The 27,668-nt window shown below is 46.8% G+C and overlaps 1 protein-coding gene across 6 annotated transcripts in view; it reads right to left on the bottom strand.

The window, feature by feature from the left end:
* frmd4a (FERM domain containing 4A) overlaps positions 1 to 27,668 on the bottom strand; it is a 397,798-nt gene that overhangs the window by 38,675 nt on the left and 331,455 nt on the right. For all 6 annotated transcript variants that reach the window (XM_060842610.1, XM_060842608.1, XM_060842609.1 and 3 more), the window contains 2 exons: positions 15,654 to 15,787; positions 9,087 to 9,209 (listed from right to left, as the gene is read on the bottom strand). In XM_060842610.1, coding sequence (XP_060698593.1) covers positions 9,087 to 9,209; positions 15,654 to 15,787 — 257 coding nt within the window. The remainder of the gene's footprint in view (positions 1 to 9,086; positions 9,210 to 15,653; positions 15,788 to 27,668) is intronic.

Raw genomic sequence — 27,668 nt, 5'->3', positions numbered from 1 at the left:
GGAGAGATATGTCTCAAACACTCACTGTGTTGGCGCGGACAGCTCATTACTGAAGCACAATCGGAAATGCACAATCTGAAATTGCTCTCTGTTCAACAATGTTTTCTTTTCCTTTAAAAACAGTTTGTACTGGCATCTGAAACTCCACAGATGACAGCGGAGTCTAAAAATAACCCATCTGGCATCTATCCTTCTCTCCTGGGTACTGTGGACAGAGTCTGCATCCACATCACATTCCAAAACTAACACTAATCACAGATCTGTACTCTCAGGCAAAGCTGAGACCTAGACTGAAGTCTCCACATACCAGTTTTGAGGACTACAAGAAGGAGCACTGCTGCAGTTACAATCCCACTCCCATGTTCCTTCACTGGAAATAAACATTCTATAGCCATGTTCTAATATACAACACAAAGTATTCAAAAATGTTTTTGCTGTTTCTGTTGGCCACCTTACTGAAGGAGGGGCTCCCTTGCCCTTGAGGGGGTCCAGTGACGGTTCACCAATGGTTCCTTGCACGGAGAGATTATTCCTGTCAGGAAATGATCCCGTTGGGCTCAGGATGTGTTCCATGGGTTTACAAACATGACAGGCGATGTCAAAGAAACACAACCAAGTTGGAAGGGGTAGAAGCTGAGATAGAAGATGCCCTGTTTGAGGAATTTAGGAAACAGAGTCGCAGTCTCAGAATCATTCTGAGATTTGGACAAATAGTTTGACGTTGCGAATCTTTCAAACTCTGGCTCCCAGCAAGCTGTGCGTATTCAAATATTGAATATTTAAATATTCAAATAACAGGGAGCTAAGGTTGGTCAGTTTCAATCCTACGGAACAGCAGAACAGTCTAGAGGGGCTAACTGGCCTCATTTATTTCTTATACGCCTGATCTGAAGTGGGGGACTCCTGGTCATGGTTCCATGGGACTCTGTAACTCAGACAAAGAATCATTCTCCATTTTTCACTGAGTGACCGAGGGATGCATCACACATTGGTCATGGCCTCTTACAACATCTGCTGATTCTGTTCCTTTGGTGGAATACATAAACACAGTGGCTGCAAGAGCAGGTCAGAGGCTAGGAATCCTTCAGTGAGTAGCTCTCCTCCTGACTCCCCAAAGCCTGTCCACCATCTACAAGATACAACCCAGGAGTGTGATGGAATACTCCCCACTTGCCTGGATGGGGGCAGCTCCAACAACAGTGAAGAAGCTCAACACCATCCAGGACAAAGCAGCCCACTTGATTGGTATGACATCCACAAACATTATTCCCCCACCATCAATGCGAAGTAACAGCAGTGTGTACCCTTTCACAATGACACACTACAGAAATTCAGCACCTCCCAAACCCACGATCATTTTCATCCAATACGGTAAGAATAAAAAGACATGAGATCACTGAATACTACACCACAGGAGGACATTCAGCCCATTGAATGTACAGTGACACTCTTGTAAACAAATCAGTTAGTCCCACAGCCCTGCTCTGTTCCCATAGCACGGCAATTTCTTACTTAAAATTAATAATCTGTACTGATTGGAACCAGGGGGACGATGGTGACTATGAGGTTGTCAATTGGGGTTGCTAACCCGGGCCAATCAGGCGGCACTGGTTGACCAAGACTAACTAGGGAAAAAAACAATGACTGCAGATGCTGGAAACCAGATTCTGGATTAGTGGTGCTGGAAGAGCACAGCAGTTCAGGCAGCATCCAAGGAGCAGCGAAATCGATGTTTCAGGCAAAAACCCTTCATCAGGAATAAAGGCAGTGAGCCTGAAGCGTGGAGAGATAAGCTAGAGGAGGGTGGGGCTGGGGAGAAAGTAGCACAGAGTACAATGGGTGAGTGGGGGAGGGGATGAAGGTGATAGGTCAGGGAGGAGAGGGTGGAGTGGATAGGTGGAAAAGGAGATAGGCAGGTAGGACAAGTCTGGACAAGTCATGCTGGAAGTTTGGAACTGGGGTGAGGTGGGGGAAGGGGAAATGAGGAAACTGTTGAAGTCCACATTGATGCCCTGGGGTTGAAGTGTTCTGAGGTGGAAGATGAGGCGTTCTTCCTCCAGGCGTCTGGTGGTGAGGGAGCGGCGGTGAAGGGGGCCCAGGACCTCCATGTCCTCAGCAGAGTGGGAGGGGGAGTTGAAATGTTGGGCCACAGGGCGGTGTGGTTGATTGGTGCGGGTATCTCGGAGATGTTCCCTAAAGCGTTCTGCTGGGAGGCGTCCAGTCTCCCCAATGTAGAGGAGACCGCATCGGGAGCAACAGATACAATAAATGATATTAGTGGATGTGCAGGTAAAACTTTGATGGATGTGGAAGGCTCCTTTAGAGCCTTGGATGGAGGTGAGGGAGGAGGTGTGGGCACAGGTTTTACAGTTCCTGCGGTGGCAGGGGAAGGTGCCAGGATGGGAGGGTGGGTTGTATTGGGGGCGTGGACCTGACCAGATAGTCACGGAGGGAACGGTCTTTGCAGAAGGCAGAAAGGGGTGGGGAGGGAAATATATCCCTGGTGGTGGGGTCTTTTTGGAGGTGGCAGAAATGTTGGCGGATGATTTGGTTTAGGCGAAGGTTGGTAGGTTGGAAGGTGAGCACCAGGGGCATTCTGTCCTTGTTACGGTTGGAGGGGTGTGGTCTGAGGGCGGAGGTGCGGGATGTGGACGAGATGCGTTGGAGGGCATCTTTAACCACGTGGGAAGGGAAATTGCGGTCTCGAAAGAAGGAGGCCATCTGGTGTGTTCTACGGTGGATCTGGTCCTCCTGGGAGCAGATATGGCGGAGGGGGAGGAATTGGGAATACGGGGTGGCATTTTTGCAGGTGGTAGGGTGGGAAGAGGTGTAATCCAGGTAGCTGTGGGAGCTGGTGGGTTTGTAAAAAATGTCAGTATCAAGTCGGCAATCATTAACGGAGATGGAGAGGTCCTGGAAGGGGAGGGAGGTGTAAGAGATGGTCCAGGTAAATTTAAGGTCAGGGTGGAATGTGTTGGTGAAGTTGATGAATTGCTCAACCTCCTCGCGGGAGCACGTGGTGGCGCAAATGCAGTCATCAATGTAGCGGAGGAAAAGGTGGCGAGTGGTGCCGGTGTAATTACGGAAGATCGACTGTTCTACGTAGCCAACAAAGAGACAGGCATAGCTGGGGCCCATACATGTGCCCATGGCTACCCCTTGGTCTGGAGGAAGTGGGAGGATTCGAAGGAGAACTTGTTAAGGGTGAGGACCAGTTCGGCCAAATGACTGAGAGTATCAGTAGAAGGGTACTGTTGGGGACGTCTGGAGAGGAAAAAACGGAGGGCTTGGAGGCCCTGGTCATGGCGGATGGAGGTGTAGGGGGATTGGATATCCATGGTGAAGATGAGGCGTTGTGGGCCGGGGAAACGGAAGTCTTGGAGGAGGTGGAGGGCGTGGGTGGTGTCTCGAACGTATGTGGGGAGTTCCTGGACCAGGAGGGATAAGACAGTGTCGAGGTGGGTAGAGATGAGTTCAGTGGGGCAGGAACATGCTGAGACAATGGGTCGGCCAGGGTGGTCAGGCTTGTGGATCTTGGGAAGGAGGTAGAACCGGGCAGTGCGGGGTTCCCGGATTATGAGGTTGGAAGCTCTGGGTGGGAGATCTCCTGAGGTGATGAGGTTCTGTATGGTCTGGGAGATGATGGTTTGGTGATGGGGGATGAGGTCATGTTCGAGGGGGCAGTAGGAAGAGGTGTCCTCGAGTTGGCGTTTGGCTTCAGCGGTGTAGAGGTCAGTGCGCCAGACTACCACTGCACCCCCTTTATCCGCTGGCTTGTTGGTGAGGTTGGGATTGGAGCAGAGGGATTGGAGGGCTGCGCGTTGTGAGGGTGAGAGGTTGGAGTGGGGGAGTGGGGTAGACGGGTTGAGGCGGTTAATGACCCGGCGGCAGTTGGAAATGAAGAGGTCGAGGGCAGGTAATAGGCCAGCGCGGGGTGTCCAGGTGGATGCAGTGTGTTGGAGGTGGGCGAAGGGGTCCTCGGAAGGTGGGCGGGAATCCTGATTGTGAAAGTAAGCTCAGAGGCGGAGGCAACGGAAGAATTGTTCGACGTCACGGCGTGTATTAAATTCATTGATGCGTGAACGGAGGGGGATGAAGATGAGTCTTTTGCTGAGGACTGATCGTTCATCCTCAGTGAGGGGGAGGTCTGGGGGGATGGTGAAAACTTGGCAGGGCTGGGAGCTGGGATCTGGTGTGGATGTGGAGCTGGGAGTGGGGGCGGAACCTGTAACTGGAGTGGGTGTGGTGGTGGGGGGAATGGGGGTGGAGTCATGATCAGGGTTAGTGTTCCACTCGGGGTTCTGGGGGGTGGGGATAGTGACAGTGGGGTCTGTGGGGGGGGAGGGGGCGTGTCAGCAGAATGCAGGTGAGTGGCGCTGGTGGGGGCGGAAGTGGTGGTGACCACGGCAGTAGGGGTGGTGGAAGTCACTGAGCATGTGGCATCAGCGATGATGTGAGGGGCGGAAGTGATGTCACGTGTGATGCTTGAGGAATTGTGAGGGGCGAAGTGGTTGTAGGAGTGGCCATGATGGAGGTGGAAGTGACATCATCAATTAGCGTGGGGGTGGCAGCTGCATCAGCCGCATGGCTAATGGCGCCTGAGTAGTTTCCAAGGCCAGGGAAACTTCTGGAATGCTTGAGGAGTGCTGGTTATGGAGGTGGATAGATAAAAATTTGTTGTACTTACAGTTTTTGATGTTTGAGATGGAATTGAAATACTGTTTGTTGAGAGTATGAATTCTCCTGAGGATGTAGTACAGAGTGGGTCCTTTGCAATCCGCCTTCCGTAAAGACCGTTCCCTCCGTGACTACCTGGTCAGGTCCACGCCCCCAATACAACCCACCCTCCCATCCTGGCACCTTCCCCTGCCACCGCAGGAACTGTAAAACCTGCACCCACACCTCCTCCCTCACCTCTATCCAAGGCCGTAAAGGAGCCTTCCACATCCATCAAAGTTTTACCTGCACATCCACTAATATCATTTATTGTATCTGTTGCTCCTGATGCATTCTCCTCTACATTGGGGAGACTGGACGCCTCCTAGCAGAGTGCTTTAGGGAACATCTCTGGGACACCCGCACCAATCAACCACACCGCCCCGTGGCCCAACATTTCAACTCCCCTTCCCACTCTGCCGAGGACATGGAGGTCCTGGGCCTCCTTCACCACCGGTCCCTCACCACCAGACGCCTGGAGGAAGAACGCCTCATCTTCCGTCTCAGAACACTTCAACCCCAGGGCATCAATGTGGACTTCAACAGTTTCCTCATTTCCCCTTCCCCCACCTCACCCTAGTTCCAAACTTCCAGCTCAGCACTGTCCCCATGACTTGTCCGGACTTGTCCTACCTGCCTATCTCCTTTTCCACCTATCCACTCCACCCTCTCCTCCCTGACCTATCACCTTCATCCCCTCCCCCACCTACCTATTGTACTCTATGCTACTTTCTCCCCACCCCCACCCTCCTCTAGCTTATCTCTCCACGCTTCAGGCTCTCTGCCTTTATTCCTGATGAAGGGCTTTTGCCCGAAACGTCGATTTCGCTGCTCCTTGGATGCTGCCTGAACTGCTGTGTTCTTCCAGCACCACTAATCCACAGCACTAACTGGGGATCTGCCCCTCTTCCGCGGTCACGTTAGAGCCCGGGTGTCCTTGGAGAAGGAGCACGTGGTCTCCACCAACACCCTGGAGTTGTTCAGGGAGAGGTGGGCGCCGCAGGGAGTGGAGTGCATTATTTCCCCCTTCAACTCTATTTTGATTTAGTCCCTGCCCTCCCCTTCACTGTTTGACCACACAGCATTGCCCTTTGATGTGAAGGGCACTGCTTGTCACTGGCCACTCGGGTGTTTCCTTTCTTCCTGGTGATGGAAACTGGGTACTGTGTACAGTATACTGTCTACTGGGTACAGTGTACTGGGTACTATATATTGTGCACTGTGTACTGGGTACTATATATTGTGCACTGTGTACTGGGTACAGTGCACTGCGTACTCTGCACAAGTAAATAAAGGGTGACTTGGTGACAGGGTACCAGCCTCTGTGCAGTTATTGCATTGTCCAATTCCCATTGACATCTTCCTGTTGAACCCAGTATACCACTCCCGCAGGCTATGTTCTTCACCCTACTCAGTCACTGCATAGCAAGCTTGCTTTAAAATGCACTTTGCTTCTATGCTAATCTTCTGAAATCCATGCCCAGTGTTTTTAAACACCTCCATTCAAATTCTTCTTAGCTTCCAGTGCTCTCAGGGTCAATCCAGAACAAAATGTTTGTTAGGTACATTCAAGGGGGAGCTGGACGTGGCCCTTACAGAGGGCGGGAATGGGACACTGAGATTGCATGATCAGCCATGATCATATTGAATGATGGCGTAGGCTCGAAGGGCCGAATGGTCTACTCCTGCTCCTAGTTTTTACGTTTCTATGCTTTCTTGTCATTCGGTCCAATTTTGCCAAACAACTGTGGTGTTAATTGGATCTGGGTAAAGAGAGAAAGCAGCCTGTGTGAAAGAAACCACATGCACAAGGAGTGAGGGATAAATGAGATATGTGAGTTGCAGAGCTGATCGTGTGACACAATGCAACTACTGTTAGCTCTCCGCAGCTCACCAATCTCACTCACTGGCACAAAGCTGGGTCACATCTGGCACTCGATGGGGGAGGGGTTCACAGCTTCTGTAATATCCCTTCAAACATAATACGGTCTCTCCCCACAGCTCCACTGGTTTCTATCCCTCAGAACTTCCAATCTGAATGAAAATAAACTCGGCTCAGCGGCAAACCGCAAGGTCTTCTGTTTCCACAGTGCAAGGAGCTTCGGAGAAATGATTCTTTCTGAATTTAGCAACATGCAAGGCTGGCAGCAATATGTGAAAGACACTCCCTAAGCCAAGGTGCTAATAGTTCAGCGCGTGGTACATAATTCCTCTTCATTACTAATCCTTTTGTTCTCCTACTAATCCTGTTCTCAGTTGTTAATGCTGAGACCTACAGCCAGAAATACGATTGCCTGGAATAGCCTACACAGTGAAGACAACAGTTGGGTCCCACCTGCATTTAAAGTTCCTCCTTGCCCCAGTGAGTCAGCTTTGCCTTTTGTCGCTGGGGCTGACACCCACAGCTTCCCCCTCCCTCAACAACAAACATCTTCAAAACTATCACTGACTCTCAACATTCTTCCCAATTAGTCTTCACTTTTTCAGTAATTAACAGTTCATGCTGATGGTAATCCTGACTGCAACTGGATTGACGGATAGAATCTGCCTCCTTACTGTCACTACCCCTAGACTTGACTCTTACTCCCCTACCTATCAATGCTGTCTCTGATATGACTGTTCGTTAGTTTAAAAGAGTCATAGCAGGCTTGAAATATTGACTCTATTTTCAGAATGCTGAAACTTTGCAGCATTTCCTATTTTTATTCCAAAGTTTTGGCGTGGGATCATAGAATCCCTAAAGTGCAGAAAGATGCCATTTGGCCCATCAAGTCTGCACCAAACCTGTGAACGGCATCCCATCCTATCCCTGCATTTTACCCTGGCTAATACACCGAACTTGTGCATCCCTTCGCTGTAGATCTCTGCAGTACCCGTCTTTTATTTGAGGTGATGGACAGGTTTTATCTGGTGTTGTTAACATACAGAGTCTAGATTAGAGTGGTGCTGGAAAAGCACAGCAGGTCAGGCAGCAACCGAGGAGCAGGAAAAATGACATTTCGGGCAAAAGCCCTTCATCAGGAAGACTTTTGCCCGAAACGTCAGTTTCCCTGCTCCTCCCTGCTGCCAGACCTGCTGTGCTTTTCCAGCACCACTCTAATCTAGACTCTGATCTCCAGCATCTGCAGTGCTCACTTACGCCTAGTTATTAACACACAGCTGACCTCCAGCTTGTGGCTGAGGTTCGTGGGCTAACACACACAGAGACAAATGTGGGAAGCCAAGGATGCAAGTCTGGGAGGTGGGGGGGGGGGGGGGGGGGGGTGGGGGGGGGGGGGGGGGGGGAGGGGGGCGGTGGAATCTGCCGGTAATTCCAGCAAGAATTCCAGCTCGGGGCACAATCAGGTGGGAAGGAGTAGAAGAGAGCGAGGGCAAATCCAACCCACTACCATTGGGGTGGAAGAGCTGCAGAAAGATAGACACATAGAAAATTAGTGCAGCAGTAGGCCATTCAGCCCTTCGGGTCTGCTCTGTCAGTTAATACGATTATGGCTGATCATCCAACTCCTGTTCCTGCTTTCTCCCCATAGCCTTTGATTCCTTTAGCCATAAGAACTCTCTCTAACTTTTTCTTGTGAATATTCAATGCTTTGACCTCTCTGTGATAGTGAATTCCACAGGTTCACCACTCTCAGGGTGAAGTAATTTCTCCACATCTCAGTCTTAAATGGCCTATCCCGTATCCATAGATTTTGACCTGAGGGTTTTGGACTCCCCAGTTATCAGGAATGTTCTTCCTGTGTTTACCATGTCTAATCCTGTTAGATTTCATCAGTGTCTATGAGACTGCTTCTTATTCTTCTAAACACCAGTGAAGACAGCCCTAACTGATCCAGACTCTCTTTATACGTCAGTCCAGCTATCCCCAGAATCACGCAGGGAGATAATGGAGGTGATGGCCTAGTGGTATCAGCAATGGGCTATTACTTCAGAGACTCAAAAATATTGGGATCTGAGTTGGAATCTTGCCACGGCAGATGGTGGAATCTGAATCCAATAAAAGAGTCTAATGGTGACCATGAATCCCTTGTCAGCCTCATTCGAACATTATCCACAACACACTTCCCTGCTCCTTTGACTTCCCTGAGAAAGGAACATCCATTAGATCAAGCTGAAAGTTGCCCAATGAGAGACAAGAAGGCACTCTGCATGGTTCAACTCTCTAACATAAAAAGGACACAGAGGCACTACAATAAAGGTTTCCACGGATGACACCAGAATGAAGAGAAAGGGAAGGTAGGTAAAGATATGAAGGAGGAAGCTGCGAGATGAGGGAAGATCGCAAGAGGCCCAGGCAAACATCAGCTTGAGTTTGGTTGGGCCAAATGGTCTGTTTTGGTGCTGGACGTTCTGAGGAACTCCAGTCTTACCTCTCCCTTGGGCATGATCTTCTGCTCGTCCAGTTTAAAGGAGGTGCCAATACGACGGCGGACAGTTGGAGGCTCCTCTCCAGGGTCCAAGGGATATTCTTTTGGCAACTTTCCTGTCAGTTCCTGCAACCAAAACAAAAATACATAAAGATAAAGGAGAAACATCTGATGATTTAAGGTACAGAAGAACATTTGCCCCATCCTGTCCATGCTATCCCACCTCCCATCCCTTGGTCTGTACCTGCAGATTGAGGCTGCTCTGATGTTAGGGAGATATGAGGGTTTCAGGACTAAGAGCTGTATTTAAAGAGCACACGTTTCTCACTGTTGTGCAATTTTTGTTTCTCGGAAAAATATATTTCACACAACAATGTAGAAGTATCATGTCAAAACATTTTTAAGTGCACGTTACTGAAAATACAGTAAAATACAACTTAGAATATGGAGTATAGAACATTCCAGTGCAGTACAGGCCCTTCGGCCCTCGATGTTGCACGGACCTGTGGAACCAATCTGAAGCCCATCTGACCTACACTATTCCATTCTCATCCATATGTCTATCCAATGACTAATTAAGTGCCCTTAAAATTGGCGAGTCTACTACTGTTGCAGGCAGTGCATTCCACGCCCCTAGTACTCTCTGAGGAAAGAAACTACCTCTGACATCTGTCCTATATCTATCACCCCTTCAATTTAAAGCTATGTCTCCTTGTGCTATCCATCACCATCCGAGGGGAAAAGCTCACTGTCCAACCTACCTAGCCCTCTAATTATCTTTTATGTCTCAACCTTCCCTCCAACGAAAACAGCTTCAAGTCCCTCAGCCTTTCCTTGAAAGGCCTTCCCTCCATACTAGGCAACATCCGAGTAAATCTCCTCTGAACCCTTTCCAGAGCTTCCACATCCTTCTTATAATGCGGTGACCAGGACTGTACATACCAGAGTTTTGTACAGCTGCAGCATGACCTCATGGCTCCGAAACTCAATTCTCTACCAATAAAAGCTAACACACTGTCTGCCTTCTTAACAACCCTATCAACTTACAAGGGCACTGAGATCTCTCTGTTCATCTACATTACCAAGAATCTTACCCTTAGCCAGTACTCTGCATTCCTATTACTCCTTCCAAAGTGAATCACCTCACACTTTTCTTCATTAAACTCTTTGTGCCACCTCTCAGCCCAGCTCTGCAGCTTATCTATGTCCTTCTGTAACCCACAACATCCTTTGGCACTGTCCACAACTCTGCCGACCTTCGTGTCACCCACAAATTTACTAACCCACCCTTCTGTGCCCTCATCCAGGTCATTTATAAAAATGACAAACAACAGTGACCTCAAAACAGATCCTTGTGGTACCCACTAGTAACTGAACTCCAGGATGAATATTTCCCATCAACCACCACCTTCTTTCAGCTAGCCAATTTCTGATCCAAACCGCTAAATCACCCTCAATTCCATGCCTCAGTATTTTGCGCAATAGCCTACCACGGGGAATCTTATCAAATGCCTGACTGAAATCCATATACACCACATCAACCACTTTACCCTCACTCACCCTGTTTTGTGAAGTACAACCTATCCTTCACAAAACTGTGTTGACTATCCCTACCCCCTTTCTGGACGATTATAAATTTCTTATAACTCTTTCCAACACTTTTACCCACAACCAAAGTAAGACTCACTGGTCTATAATTTCCAGGGCTGTCTCCACTCCCCTTCTTGAACAAGAGAGCAACATTTGCTATCCTCCAGTCTTCTGGCACTATTCCTGCAGACAATGATGACATAAGGATCAAAGCCAAAGGCTCGGCAATCTCCTCCCTGGCTTTCCAGAGAATCCATGGATAAATCCCATCCAGCCCAGGGGACCTATCTATTTTTACACTTTCCAGAATTGCTAACACCTCCTCCTTGTGAACCTCAATCCCGTCTAGTCTAGTAGCCTGTATCCCAGTATTCTCCTCGACAACGTTGTCTTTTTCTAGTGTGAATACTAATGAAAAATATTCTTTTAGCACTTCCCCTATCTTTTGACTCCACACACAACTTTCCACCACTATGCCTGATTGGCCCTAATCTTACTCTAGTCATTCTTTTATTCCTGATATAGCTATAGAAAGCTTTAGGGTTTTCCTTGATCCTATTCACCAATGGCTTCCCATGTCCCCTCCTGTCTCTTCTTAGTTCTCTCTTTAGGTCCTTCCTGGCTAACCTGTAACTTTCAATCACCCGAACTGAGCCTTCGCATCTCATGCTAACATAAGCTGCCTTCTTCATCTTAACAAGAGATTCCACTTTCTTAGTAAACCACTGCTCCCGCACTCGACAACTTCCTCCCTGCCTGACAGGTATATACTTATCAAGGGCACACAGTAACTGGTGCTTGAATAAGCTCCACATTTCAATTGTGTCGATCCCCCTGCAGTTTCCTCCTCCATCCTCTGAATCCTAAATCTTGCCTAATCGTATTGTAATCGCCTTCCCCTCAGCTATAACGTTTGTCATGCAGTAGAGACCTATTCCTTTCTGTCGGTAAAGTAAACATAACTGAACTGCGGTCACTATCAACAAATAACCAACTTTTTCCCATTTAAGCATGATACACTCTTCGACAGCTCAGCCTGACTGTAATAAATGTGACAATTACTGTATGCTTCCAGTGACAAGCCCAAAGGGCTCTTAGAGTCGCCAGTCCATCTGTTTACTGAGGCTGTTGAGTGGCCTCTTGGTACAGCAACTGCTCTGCCCAGGACCAGCAGAAACTACAGAGGGTTGTGAATACAGCCCAGTCCATCCCACAAACCAACCTTCCACCCACTGACTCCATCTATAATTCCCACTGCCTCAGAAAGGCAGCCAACATCATCAAAGACCCCTCCCACCCCAGTTACAATCTCTTCCAACCTCTTCTGTCAGGCAGAAGATACAAAAGCGTAAACACACATACACGCACACGTGCGCACATTCACACACACACGCACACATACACACTCACAGGCACACACACGCACGCACACACGCACACACACACATACGCACGTGCACATGCACACACACACGCACACACACACACTCACAGGCACACACACACACACACACACACGCACACACACACTTACGCACGTGCACATGCACACAGACTCCAACAGATTCAAGAAAAGCTTCTTCCCCACTCTTATCTTCTTAATAGAGCTCTCATTTTAAATTTAATGATGATCTCACTTTCTATGCACCTTCTCTGCAGCTGTAACATTGCATTCCTCGCTCTGTTCTATTCCCCTAATGCACTGTGTTTGGTATGATCTCTCTGTACTGCACACAAAACAAAACTTTTCACTGTACCTAGATACGCGTGACAATAATAAATCAAATCAACAGAAATGCTAGTGTGTCCCTGAGAACATAGTATTGGACTTTGGAGTGGGTCAGTCTGTACGATTTGATCGAGGAGAACTCTATGACTTGGAAGAGCAGCAGATTTCAGGCAGATCCACGGAGCTGAGGGTCCTCCAGACGTAGTTGATATTTGTCCTGGTCTGTGCCCCGGGGAAACAGTCCTGTGTTGTGGAGCTGCTCAGGACAAACCTTGACAAAAATCAACTGCTGTTTCCTGTCTCCAGACCATTGCAAAGGATGTGTGACAGTCTCTTCACCATGGAGAAAGTGAGGACTGCACATGCTGGAGATCAGAGCTGAAAATGTGTTGCTGATAAAGAGCAGCAGGTCAGGCAGCATCCAAGGAACAGGAGAGTCGATGTTTTGGGCATGAGCCCTTCGTCAGGAATGAGGAAAGTGTGTCCAGCAGGCTAAGATAAAAGGTAGGGAGGAGGGACTTGGGGGAGGGGCAATGGAAATGTGATAGGTGGAAGGAGGTCAAGGTGAGGGTGATAGGCCGGAGTTGGGTGGGGGCGAAGAGTTCAGGAAGGAGATTGCAGGTTAGGAAGGCGGTGCTGAGTTCGAGGGATTCGACTGAGACAAGGTGGGGGGAGGGGAAATGAGGAAACTGGAGTAATCTAAGTTCATCCCTTGTGGTTGGAGGGTTCCTAGGCGGAAGATGAGGCGCTCTTCCTTCAGCCATCGTGTTGCTATGGTCTAGTGATGGAGGAGTCCAAGGACCTGCATGTTCTTGGTGGAGTGGGAGGGGGAGTTGAAGTCTGGCAATGGAGGAGTCCAAGGACCTGCATGTCCTTGGTGGAGTGGGAGGGGGACAAAAAGGTCCTTGGACTCCTTCATTGCCAGACCATAACAACACGACGGCTGGAGGAAGAGCGCTTTATCTTCCGCCTAGGAACCCCCCAACCACAAGGGATGAACTTAGATTTCTCCAGTTTCCTCATTTCCCCTCCCCCCACCTTGTCTCAGTCAAATCCCTTGAACTCAGCACTGCCTTCCTAACCTGCAATCTTCTTCCTGACCTCTTCGCCCCCACCCCCACTCCGGCCTATCACCCTCACCTTAACCTCCTTCCACCTATCGTATTTCCAAAGCCCCTCCCCCAAATCCCTCCTCCCTACCTTTTATCTTAGCCTGCTGGACACACTTTCCTCATTCCTGAAGAAGGGCTCATGCCCAAAACGTCGACTCTCCTGCTCCTTGGATGCTGCCTGACCTGCTGTGCTTTTCCAGCAACACATTTTCAGTCTCTTCACCCCACCTAGCCACTCTGTGGGCAGTGCGTGATGGCATGGAGACCAGGCATGCATGAAGGTTTGGGTGGGGAGTCAGCCCTGTCACCCAATGCTGTAAAACCCTTCCTAACGCAGCAGCACTGTCACAGTAAGGGCTTGGCATGACACAATGCTGGCAATATTACTGCATTCACCATCATTACTTAGAGATCATTCTTACAGAATGAAAATAACCAAAGTTTTTTTTATTTCCTTTATTCATTCACGGGATGAAGGCATCACTGGCTAGGCCAGCATTTATTGCCCATCCCTAATTTTTCCAGAGAGCAGTTGGAAGTCCACCAGGTTACTGTATGTCTGCAGTCACATGTAGGCCAAACCAGGTAAAGATGGCAGTTTCCTTCCCTAAAGGACATTGGTGAACCAGATGGATTTTTCCTGACAATGGATTCACAGTCATAATTAGACTCTCACTTCCAGATTTTAATTGAATTCAAATTCCACCATCAACCATTATCTGGGTCTCGGGATTAGCTGTCCAGCGATAATACCACTAGGCCATTGCCTCCATGTGAATGTGATGAAAACTCTCAAGACTCGGGAGTGAGGTACAATTTGTAACTGTGGTTGGCCCTGCAATGGAGATGGTAAAGGATCAGCCTCCTTCTGAGCTCCTGATGTCACTCACTCCATCGAGAATTAGTCAGCCTTGAACTTTGAAGAGCCTGGATCATTCACCTGGACAAGGCCCGCAGTGGGAAACCAGGATAATGCAGATTTCAACTGGCTCATCAGAAACTGTAAAATGACCCTCTTTCTCTGAAAGATTATCTACCACCTAATCCACAAGACTAACCTCCAAGGGCGTAGATTGTTAAACAGCACATCTGGGCTAACGTGTAACCAAAACACAGTGACAGGTGACAAAACACGAGGAAGTTGTGCAGCTGTCTGTGTAGGATCATGAGGGGCATGGATAGGATAAATAGACAAAGTCTCTTCCCTAGGGTCGGGGAGTCCAGAACTAGAGGGCATAGGTTTAGAGAGAGAGAGAGAGAGAAAAGATATAAAAGGGACCTAAGGGACAACATTTTCACGCAGAGGGTGGTACATGTGTGGAATGAACTGCCAGGGAAGTGGTGGAGGCTGGTACAGTTACAACATTTAAAAGGTATCTGGATGGGTATATGAATAGGAAGGGTTCAGAGAGATATGGGCCGGGTGCTGGTAGGTGGGACTAGACTGGGTTGGGATATCTGGTCGGCATGGAAGGGTTGGACCGAAGAGTCTGTTTCCATGCTGTACATTTCTATGACTCTAAGTGGTCCAATCATTTGGCGATGGTCACTGTCCTACATGGGAAACAATATCTTTCTGGGTGCTGGGAGCATGATGTTCAGGCTCAGGTATCCACTAAGATGTTCAGTTCTAGCTGAGGCAGACTGGTGCCTACTCTAAGGGAAAAGTTTCTAAGCTTGTACATGTTATTCCGTCACACAAACCTTGCATTTCAAGTCTTAAAAGGAAAAGACAATTTTAAAATATGTTACCTTAAATTGAAAGTTCCCCCAGCCAGCATTGGGTTCCTCCTCAGTTCCCAAATATTATGCTGAGTCTAAAGCAAAATTATCCTGGAATAGGCTATTTCGCTCAGTCTATAAACCAAATAATTTTTATTTTGTCTGCCCAGAGGTGCAATCCCTTCCCTTTTATTGTATTCCTAGTTCAGGAACAGGAGTGAGTACGTCCCTCAGTAACTGCTCCAAAGCTCTGGTCCAGCTTAGAAGACCACAAGATGTAGGCCATTCAGCCCATCGAGTCTGCTCCGCCATTCGATCTGATCTGAGAATCCTCAACTCCACTCGCCAGCCTTTTCTGTATAACCAGTGGAACCAGGAGTTCTGTCACTGGTTAAGAAGCTGCCTATCTCTACTTACCGCTTCTCTCAGGCACAACTTCTTCAGCTCCTCCAGTCGAACTCGGAGGGTGTCCTCCAGAGCATCCTGTCGAGACTTCAGGGCAGCCAACATATCCTTCTTGGCAGATTGAGAGCTGTCTGATTCCTGGGATCCTGTGGACAAAGGAACTGTTTACTCAAGCAACTAGCAGTCAACACATCAAGACAAAATAATATGATAATTAAACATTTCCTTTATCAGCAAATGACTGTGACAAAGGAACAACAAGAATATGGGAGGGATTACATTTATGGGTGATGGTCTTTTGTATTAATCATGCCCTGAAATGAGAAAAGGTTTAACATTCTAAGCTCATGTTGCTAGAAACTACAGCTAAAGGTCTGCCAGATCAATGTTTTCTGAAGATTTTCAGTGTCACTAAGAGTTCGTCATGGACTTCCTCTGCTGGGATTGGGTTTCAGAGAGACTGGGCAGTGTCCAATATCTTTCACCAGCGTCTGGTCTGCATTCCTCAACTTCATTCTGTACATACCTGATTACTGAGGCATGCTGCTCTACTTAATCCTGCCCTCATAGAGAGATGGTGTGATGGACCATTGTGGAACACTCACCAGCAACTATGTGACCAATGAACTGTGGCCGATTTCCATCCCCTCCACCCTCCCAATTCCCAAACTCTGATTAATCAGCAGCACCAAAACGAATTGAAAAAACATAAGATATGGTTGGCCATTCAGCCCCTTGAACCACTCCGCTGTTCCATCTCACACTATCTGATATCCTTTAAATCCCCAACCACACAAACAGCAATACATTTACCTCCTTAATTCACTCAACTGCTGAGCAACCACATCACTCTGGGTGCACAGTTCCCAAGATTCCTGACCTCTTGAGTGAAAACATTTCTCCTCATCTCAGTCCTAAATGATCAGTGTCTTGTCCTGAGATTTTGACGATTTAGTGATGACACTGGACTTTCCAATCGGGGGAAGTAGCCTTTCAATGTCTACCTCTAAGCAATATGTATATTAATTAGCTCAACTCTTGCTCATCTGAACTCTCCATGAGCACTGACCCATTCCGTACAATTTCTGCTCAGGAATACCTTTCCCTTTAATTTCTGTGCGCCTTGGAGGTCCATGCACAGCAATGGATTCTGAAGCATGGTGGTACCACTGAGCTGTGGGTGGAGAGGGTCTCCATGGCCATGTGACTCAGAGGGAATGTTGCTCAGACAGAATCTCCCTTGTCCTCGGAATCAACCGAGTGAGCCTTTGTAACATCTCCTCCAAGATGAGTTGATCCTTCCTTAGACCAGAAGGGGCAGCACTGTGGCTTAGTGGTTAGCACTGCTGCCTCACAGCACCAGGGACCTGAGTTCAAGTCCAGCCTCAGGTGACTAATGTGTGTGGAGTTTGCTCATTTGCCCTGGGTCTACTTGGGTTCCTTCTGGGTGCTCCAGTTTCTTCCCACAGTCCAAAGATGCGCAGGTTAGCTGGATTGGCAATGCGAAATTGACCATAGTGTCCAGGGATGTGTACGTTAGTGGATTACCCATGGGAAATGCAAGGTTGGGGTTGGGGGATGGGTCTGGATGAAATGCTGTTTGGAGAGTCACTGTGGACTCATTGAGTCAAATGGCCAGTTTTCACACTGTATGGATTCTATGGAAGACTGAGGTTGGACACAGTCTACCAGGTGTGCTCTCGCTAAAATCTTATGTACTTCTAGCAAGATTTTGTTCCTCTTCACCAACCCACTTGCAATAAAGTCTAATGTACCACTTGCTGTCCCTGCATACTGACATCCTGTGATTTGCATGCAATGATTTTCCAATTCTTCTGAACACCATGAACACTTTCAGCTGTCAGTGTTTGATGTAGCTGTACCATGCTGTGATCTTCCTGTTCCAGATGACTCAATTCCCCATACAACAGTATTGTTAGCAACTGACATAGATGGAGGTGAAAGCTAGTGATATGATCACTAGATTATTGATCCAGAGATCCAAATAATGCTCTGTGGTTTAAATCGTACAATGCAAGTAGTGGAATTGTAATTCAATAGAAGTCTGGAATTAAGAGTTTAATGATGACCATGAATCTGTTGCTAATTGTCGGGAAAAACCATCTCATTTACTAATATCCTTTCGGGAAGGAAATTGCTGGATTCGGCTAGCATATATGTGACTCCAGATGCATGGCAATATGACTGACTCTTAAATAAGGATGTGCAATAAATTCCGGTCGAGCCAGTATTGCTCATATCCTGTTGAATGAACAAGAAAGAGTCAATATTTGAACTTGAGAGAGCATTGGCTGAGGTTTAAATTGCCATCATTCTCATGATGTGGAAGTGTTAGTTTTCAAAGACTTTTCATTCCAGAAAATAAAACTAATTCTTGCAGAGACAAAAGATGCAACCTTTAAGTAGCCCAATGGAGTTTTATGAAGTAAATTTAGGTGACTTTATGTGAAGTGATGGAGAAATATGAGGGGTTAGTCATTCAGCCTTTAAGACTGCTCCTACCATTCAACAGGATCATGGCTGATCATCCAACTCTGTCCCCTATTCCTGCTTTCCCCCCATACCCTTTGGTCCCCTTAGCTCTAAGAACTATAATTATAAAGTATTGCCTCTTTTACTTTCTCTATGGATTCAAACCTTCCTTCTTCTATTCCCTCTCATCGGAATCCCCATTGGGCTCTAGGGTCGGCCAAGAGCTCTCTGATCCACTGGTGACGATGCCGAGAGGCACAGATTGGCAGCTTAGAAAATTGGAATAGGCCATTCAGCCCTTTGAGTCTGCTCTACCACTCAGTATGACCATCCAATTCAGTCCCCTGCTCCCACTTTATCCCCCATACCCTTTGACCCCATTACCCCTACAAAGTATATCTACCTCCTTCTTGAAAACATTCAGTGTTTGACCTCAACCATGTTCTGTGGCAGAGAGTTCCACAGCTCCCTGGGTGAAGACAATTTTCCCCACCTCAGTCTTCACATCAAACACTCACTACATTGAAGTTACTCAACAGCGGGAAAATGGAACATCCTGATTTTGTTGTTAAAACCATTCCTGTTTGTGTCAAAACCGCACGAGTTTACTCACAGCCGAAATACACTGCACTGGTTAGGTGGAATCTCTCACGTTTGTGAATCTGCAAATCAATTTCAGTGGAAGGAGAGCAGCTTTCCCACTGTACTCCTTATGGAGTCTCTCCCACTGGGTTTTCAAACTTTGCAATTTGGACAGTTAGTTTTCCCCCAACTTCCTGTTGTTGCAAGAAACGAATAAATATCATAGGGTTTGCACCTGCCCTGACAGCAAGGCCGTTCGGCTGGAAGGAAACGGTGAGCACACTGAGGAAACAACAGCAAACTGAACTTTGGCAACATGCCACTGAAGCAACGTGAAAGGAATGTGCGATGGAAGTGTGGTTCAAAAGTTAATCTGCAAAGATTTCAGTGCTCACCCATCACCCAGCAAACCCCACTCCAATTCAACAACCTTTCTCACAAGCTTCTTACGTGCTATGTGAAAGAAATAACACACTAAGTTTGAAAGTGTTGAGAACTTGGAATAGTTTGCCACTAAATCACATGCAAGGAACTTCCTAACAGGGCATGAAATTTAAAACAGCAACAAGGCACAGCTCACAGGATAAGACATAGAACTCGGTCCCTGAAATGAAAATGCTGGCTGTATTAAGCTTCAAGCCTGACAGCTGTGAAATGAATGCTGTGAAACTGCATTCCATCTGATTAGTCCCAATGCATTTCCCAATTTGTTGACTGTGACTGTTCCAATTGGTTTTACACAGAATGGGAGGTCGAACACAGAGTAAATTAACAAGTGCAACTATCAACACAAACCTTGAAATGAGCTGGTACCTTCACTAGTTCAGCTTTTAAATCCAGACAGCACTGAATTGTTTCTTCTCTCACTTACTGGAATTATTTTCTACTGGGCCCTTTCCATGCATTAATGGCTATTTACTCCAGCCAACTGGATTGCACATTCCATTAAATCCACACTTTATTACATTTTGAAAAATACTATCTCAGTTGAAGACTGAGACTCTGCATAATTCATGTCTGTATTCACTTTAGCGAGATTGAAAATGTAATATCTTCCAGGGTCTCTTCACTTTGTGAAACTGAATGTTCTGTTTTCTCATCCTGTGAATCCTCGTACCAACTTTACCAGCCTCAGTGGGTAGTACTGGTTGGAGACAAAAAGTCTATAGATCATGGGATCACAGTGTGGAAACAGGCCATTTGGTCCAAAGAGTCCATACTGACCCTTGGAAGAGTAACCCACCCAGACCCATTCTCCTACCTTATTACTGTACATTTACCTCTGACTAATGCACCTAACCTACACATCCCTGAACACTATGGTCAATTTCGCATGGCTAAATCACCTAACCTGCACATCTTTGGACTGTGGGAGGAAACTGGAGCACCCGGAGGAAAGCCACGCAGACATGGGGACAATGTGCACACTGGAAGTTGGCCCAGTCAGGAAGATGATATAGTGTCTTAGCATTATTTCAACGGTATGTCGGACTGGGGTGGATAAGGTCAGAAGATGCTGGAATCCAAACTGGACAGGCAGGAGGCTGCAAGAACACAGCAAGGCAGGCAGCATCAGGAGGTGGAGAAGTCAATGTTTTGGGTATAATCAACTGTGGTATAATCACGCATGTCAGCTGTGGATCAGTAGGTAGTCTCTGTCTCTGAGCTGTAATATTCAGAAACCCACTCCAGGGCTTGAGCACAAAACTGAAGGCTGGTGCTCCAGTGCAGTACTGAGGGAAGGCTGCAGGTTCATTGGAGACAAGTCTCCTACTGTTCTTTGAAATAATGCCAGAACTCACATGACACCAGTCGCCTCACCTGATGAAGGAACAGCGCTCCGAAAGCTTGTGATTTCAAATAAACCTGTTGGACTATAACCTGGTGTAAGTTCTGACCTTACCCACCCCAGGCCGACATACCACTGAAATAATGCTGGAAGGCTGTAGCATCTTTGTGACAGGGCCAATGTTTAGTGTTTGATCTGAAAGATGGTACCTCTGAGAGTGCGGCCTTCTCTCAGTACTTCACAAGGTGGATCAAAGCAAGATACTTTAAGTCAAGTTCAAACGAGAAATGACCTCAGGATGTTTCACCTTAAAGTAAAATATAATCGATCCTGACAAGGGTAAACAAATCAGATCAACGATGGCAGTTTAAATGAAGGATTTTACATACAATGGAAATTTAGAGAGATTGGTTTATTCCCCTTGGAGCCGAAAAGATTAAGGGGTGACCTGACTGAGGTGTTCAAAATCCATGAACAATTTTGACAGGGTAAAGAAAGACATACTGTTTCCATTAGTTGGCAGTAACTCGGAGTCACCATTTCAAGATTGTCAGCAAGAGAGCCAGGAGTGAGATGAGGAGAAACTTCTTTACTCAGAGAGTTGTTCAGGTTTGGAATGCACAGCCTGGCAGAGAGCTGGAGACAGTTTTAAAAGCGAGCTGAATATATATTTGAAAGTGATGAAAGTAGAGAGCTACAGAAATAGGACTGGAAAGTGGGACTAGTTGGGTAGCTCGAACAGACACGATGAGTCGAACGGCCTCCTTCTGCAGTGTAAACTTTCTTGATTCTAACACATCCGCGTTACATTCAGCCAATAATCTGATTAATCAGCTTTCTGCAAGATCAGGACCTCCTCCCACCCCAGAAAGGGAAGGAAGTGCTCCTACTGTCTCATTAAACACTGACCAAAAGTCACCAACTGAAGAAAGCAGCTTAAGGTAACCAGCACTAACAACTCCAACTTGACCTTACAACCTTCCAATCAATGGACACAGACTCACTCAATATCTGAGCAGTGCACCTAGTCCCAGTGATGTTGGATTACCCGACAGTGAAAAATAACAGCTTGGACTACTTATGATTACACAACCTCACCAGGACACAGCCACGCTCTGACCATGCACACACTATAACAAACATCTGCAATTCTATTACATGCAGTGCTGAAAATCTACTCAGGAAATCTGTTAATAATGGACCGTTTTCTTTGGTCTTCCTCCTGCTGACTATTTTCAACAATATTCAGCCGCGTGCAAAAGTTAAAAGTAAAAGCCTTTGGATGTGCGAGTGCAGTTTACAGAATCTGAGCATTAACTATGCACAGTGAAGCTAATGGCCTGATAAATCAATGATTGAACATTGATTGGTGCACTTGGCCCGGAAGGATGTAGCTTCTCCAGAGAGTGCAGTGAACATTTACTGGAATGTTGTCGGGGCTGGAACATTGTAGCTATGAGGAGAGATTAGAGAGGTTGGGGTTGCTTTCCCTGGAACAGAGAAGGCTGAGCGGGTGACGTGATTGAGGTGCACAACAATGTGAGGGAGAGAGAGACAGTAGACAGGAGGAACCTGCTTCCCTTGGCAGAGAGTTCAAAAACCAGAGGTCATCAATTCAAGCAAAGTGGCAGCAGGATTAGAGGCGACATGAGGAAAAGCGTTTTCACACTGAGGGTGGTGGGAGTCTGGAATTCACTGTCTGAGTTTGTGGTGGGGGCAGAGACTCTAAACTCTTATAAAAACTCCCTGGATCTGCACCTTAGGTACTGTAAGCTGCAGGGCTATGGGCCGTGTGCAGGAAGATGGGTTTAGAAAGGGTGGCACGGTGGCTCAGTGGTTAGCACTGCTACCTCACAGCACCAGGGTCCCAGGTTCAATTCCAGCCTCGAGCAACTGTCTGTGTGGAGTCTACACATTCTCCCTGTGTCTGCGTGGGTTTGCTCCGGTTTCCTCCCACAGTCCAAAGACGTGCAGGTCAGGTGGATTGGCGATGCTAAATTGCCCATAGTGTTAGGTGCATTAGTCAGAGGGAAATGGATCTAGGTGGGTTACTCTTCAGAGGGTCGGTGTGGACTGGTTGGACTGAAGGGTCTGTTTCCACACTATAGGCAATCTAATCTAGTCTGGGTGTCTTTGGGTCGGCATGGACAAGATGGACGGAGTGGCTCCCTTCTGAGCTGTATGGTTTCTATGAGTCACCAACAGGATGTCCCCACAGAAGATATTTATTTATTTCATTTTAGAGACATATGTGGCAATATTATGGGTTTTTCCCACAGGAAGTGGACATCGCTGGCCAGGCCTGCATTTATTGTCCAACCTCACTGTTCCTTGAGAAGGTGGTAATGAACTCTCTTGTTGAACCACTGCAGGAGTTGGTTGCAGGGAGAGTCACTATCTAATAATATCATTCTTGTCCATTACACGTGCGAGGGCTGTTGGTTCTTGGTATCCACAGAAGGCCACTCACCAGTAAAGTGGCTGGTGTACATCTCGCTTTCAATGGTCACAAATGGCAACTCCTGTTGTCAGGTTTAAGTATAATTCATTCATTAAATGTAGGAAGCTTTAGCTAGGCCAGCATGTTATTTCCCATCCCTAATTGCCCACAGTGCAATTAATTTTAAACCACATTGCTGTGGGTTTGGAGTCACATATAGTCCAAAGATGTGGATTCCCTTTCTCAAAGGGCATTCGAGAAGCTGATGGGTTTTTATGACAATTAGAGCGCCTTTTTCCCTACTCAAGTCAAATTTCACCACCTACCATGGTGGGATTTAAACCCATCCGTGTGATTCTGGGTCACTCATCCAGTGTCAATACCAGCTCCTGCAAAAACTTCAGCCTGTTTTATTCTTCAGCCTGAAGTTTGGCACAATCCCAACACAAGGCCACTGTGTCCTTCAAACCACCATCAGAATCGTAAATTGTTTGTAGAAAATAACAGCTTTGCTGCCAAATCCCAATTCTCCTGTTCCACGCTTCCCGCCTGATAAACATGCAACTGAAAAGAACAACAATAATCTGAGATGCTTATTGCTGTAAGTGTGGGGTGATAAAACACCTCCTCGTGCACCAAGCCTGGTGTATTCTGCGGTTTTACAGTAAAAACCAAGGCTGCCCTCTGAGTTCGCCTCGTGACACACAGATGTCAGCACGATACCTGAGATAAGCCTACCCACTGCACTCTCAATCTCTCAGCTGCGTCTGCTACCTGCATCCGGTGTGACTCAATTACCATTGTGTCCAGTCACAATCTCAAAAACCAGAACAATCTGCCCGCAAAACAGAAACAATTTCTGCCAAAAAGAACATCATATCTCCCCTTTTAATGTTACAGCATCTGATCTTTATCAGTCCATTCAGTGGCCAGAATACTTCTGGAATTTTGACAAGAAAAGCAGTTTGAACAATGTTCTGGCACTGCAGGTAGCCTTCAATTTCTCCCCCAAAGACAGAGGAACAGAGTGTCTGTAATCGTGTGAATTCCCCACACACCCACAATCTTCGCCTTGCCATTGTCTGTCTATGCTCATTCCTAATAATTCATTCTACTGGAAGGAAAAGTTCTTCCTGCCTGCTGACTCCACAGACTAAAATCACATTGAAAATAGGAAATATCCATGTCTGTCTTACATTGAGTGAGTGCCTTTAGAACCACCTAACATTCAGGGCACAGAAATACGCCATTTCAGCCCCACTCTGCTAGAATCCCATTTAGATCAGTTCAGATTATCAAAATTGCTAAACTGATAGTCCTGCGGCTCATCACATCTTCCAGCCCATGAGGCCATTTGGCCCATCATCCCTGTGTTGACACTATGGTAGAGCTGTCCAACTTGCTTTGATCTGCACACAAAGTCCTGTAACTGCATTTCCCTTCTAGTATTCATTCGATTTCCAACTGAATCTTCTTCCCCTGCCCTAGTCGGCATTGCTTTCCAAAGCACTAACTCACTGGGTAAAATAATTCCTCAAACCAACTTAGGTTCTTTTGTCAATCACCATGAATGTCTCTTGCTTGGTTCCCAAGCCTTCACTAATTGGAAGAGTTTTTCCTTAGTCACTACACGTTAGTGAGACCACTCCTGGAGTGCTGTGTACAATACTGACCTCCTTATTTGAGGATGTAAATGCGCTGTTAGCAGCTCAGAGAAGGTTTACCGAACGAATACCTCAAATAAATGCATAGTGTTACAAGGAAAGAGTGGACAGGCTGGACTGGATGTGTGCAGAGGAATAAATGGGGACGTCAGTGAGACACACATGATCATGAAATGTCTTGACAGGATGGATGTGGAGAGGATAGTCCTCCTGTGGGAGAATTGGGAAATAGGGGCTCCCTGTTTATAAGGAAAGGGCTGCTCGCTTAAGACAGAGATGAAGAGAAATTTGTCTCACATGGGGTCATGAGATTTTGGAATTCTCTTCCTCAACAGACGCGGGAAGCAGGGACCTTCACTATTTTTAAGGCAGTGGTAGGTAGATTCTTGATAAGTGAGGGAGATAAAAAGTTATGAGGGACAGGCAGGAATGTAGAGAAATCAGATCAGCCATGATTCCATTCAGTTGTTGAGCAGGTTCAAGTGGTCTAATCTAATTCATGTCTACATTAAAACACTTCTTCATTTTGAACAGCTTAACAAGTCTCCCCTGAACCTTCTCTGTTCTTAGGAGAACAATTCCTATTCCTCAGTCCTGGACCATTCTAACAATATAGGTGGAAAGAAATGACCAGGTATGAAAACATTTTAAATCATAACCTTTAACCTCTCATTTCCCTTCCCATTTCCTGCCTGTCGCCCTATTACTGGTCAGACTGCAGCCAGAGTAAACAGCATTGGGCCCTTTTCCAAAGGGAAATTACTGGCATTGGAGGCAGTGCAGAGACAGTTCATGAGGTTGATCCCAGACATAGAGGAGCTGTCTAATGAAGAGAGGTTGAGTCGATTCAGCCTGTACTTGTTGGAATTTAGGAGGTGAACCTATTGAAATGAAATACTCTTTGGGAACTTAACAGAGTAGATGTGAAAAGGTGGTTTCCTGTTGAGGGAGAGTCGAGGACCAGAGGGCATCTCCTTAGTAAGGAAGCATCTATTTAAGATTTGGATGAAGAGGAATTTCTTCTCTTGGAAGCCTGTGAATTAGTGGAATTCTTTGCAGCAAAGGGCTGTCGAGGCTGGGTCATAAGGTGCGCTCAATGTCAAGACCTGCTGATCTTTTTTTAATCTGTAAGGGAATCAAGGATATTGGGGGAAAGGCAAGAAAGTGAAGATTATCAGATCAGTTGTAAACTCGTGGAATAAGGGTGCAGACTTGATGGGCCAAATGGCTTTCTTTGCATCCTATATTTTATGTTTTTATTGAGGCCTTGCCCTCTGGTCTGAGATTGTGAAGAGTCCAGTATTACTCCATTCATGCATATGTTTGTGGGGTGAATTTGTACTTGCAGAATTACATTTTACTTTGCTCAAAATCTGCATGAAATTGAGCATGAATTCTGTAAATCCATTTTGTAGATTAGAATCAGTCTGACCATTGGGGCATGGACAGTCTCACACAGGGAAGCTCACACCTTCAATACACTATCTGGGCCGACATGACACCGACTGTTAAAGTTCACTTGAGAATGAAACTTCTAAAAAAATTGCGATCTACATATGAAAGGACTGAAACCAACATGGACATTCTAAAAGATGAGAGACTTAACAATCCAGGTCTTTTTCAATACAGAATTTGAGCTACATTATATTGTAAACTTTTGCCATAAATTCTGTGTCTTACAATCTTATTCTCCATAATCACCTGATGAAAGAGCAGAGCTCTGAAAGCTAGTGCTTCCAAATAAACCTGTTGGACTATAACCTGGTGTTGTGTGATTTTTAACTTTGTACACCCCAGTCCAACACCGGCATCTCCAAATCCATTCAAAGATTGTGAATCCAGTGTCATTCAGGCAATGAATCAGACATTGGCTCTCCCCCAAGATCAAGTAGACTGAAGGATGGCTATCCCTACCCTCTCCCCCACACACAAAGAGTTGTTGATCCTTGCTTTGCTCACCCACTCCCCTATTCCACATATCCACATCCCCTGCACCCCCCAACCTGGGCCACTTCTAGTAATGGACCCCAGGATCGCCAATGGACCTATGTCACTGTCGGTGCTGATGGGAGAGTGGTCACAGAGTCACAGGGTGGGAGGGGCGAGGCAGCAAAGACAAGGGGGTAACTAGAGCAGGCATTCACAAACCCCCGCGTCCCTGCAACGTCCCTCGGTCAGAAACTAAATGCCCAACAATGGGGATTGTTCCCTGGGCATCTGCAAAGGACCCAAGACCTGGTTTGCTTTAGCAGCTCTCCCAGCCCAGGGGGCTCATGGTGACTACCTGCGAGAGGGAGTGAGGCATTTGGCACTAATAGATGGGAGGCAGGAAGGTGGTTCCTGAGCATTTCCACCAGGGATTTAACTGGACCTGAGGTGGCAAACATGGTGGGGTCTCCACCCATCACCCTTTCAAGCAGCCAAACTCCCCCATAAAACCCAACATGGAGGCTCAGAGTGGCATCATATTCCCCCCATTGTCTCCATTATTCTCTACAGGTTCTATCAATCCTGCTGAGTATTCCCAGGATTTTCTATTTTTACTATATTGGTGCTTACTCTCCACACAAACAGTATTCCTAATCCCACATTGTCTCCCGACTCCCAATCCCCCTTAATCTGCTCTTGCTCATTCTTAAATACTACCAACATCTGGGCTTCAATCACTGACTCCAGTTGTGACCCTCAGTCTCAGATACAGTTAGGAACAGAAACAGCATCAATTGTGTCAGAATGGCCCTGGGTCTCAGAATCATAGAATCCCTACATTATGGAAATAGGCCATTTGGCCCATCGAGTCCACACCAACCCTCTAAAGAGCATCCCACCCAGACCCACCCCCTAACCCTGTAAAGCTCCATTCCCAATGGCCAACCCAGCTAACCTGCACATCCCTGGACACTATGGGCAATGTAGCATGGCTAATCCACCCTCATCTGCACATCTTTGGACTATGGGAGGAAACTGGAGAAAGCACACACAGACACAGGGAGAATGTGCAAACTCCCCACAGACAGTCACCCGAGGCTAGAATTGAAGTTATTTGTAATTCCCTCTGA

Source organism: Hemiscyllium ocellatum, chromosome 23 (assembly GCF_020745735.1).
Source record: "Hemiscyllium ocellatum isolate sHemOce1 chromosome 23, sHemOce1.pat.X.cur, whole genome shotgun sequence".
NCBI lineage: Eukaryota > Metazoa > Chordata > Chondrichthyes > Orectolobiformes > Hemiscylliidae > Hemiscyllium > Hemiscyllium ocellatum.
Note: the sequence above shows the minus strand (reverse complement) of the source record. Positions and strands in the feature narration are given on the sequence as shown.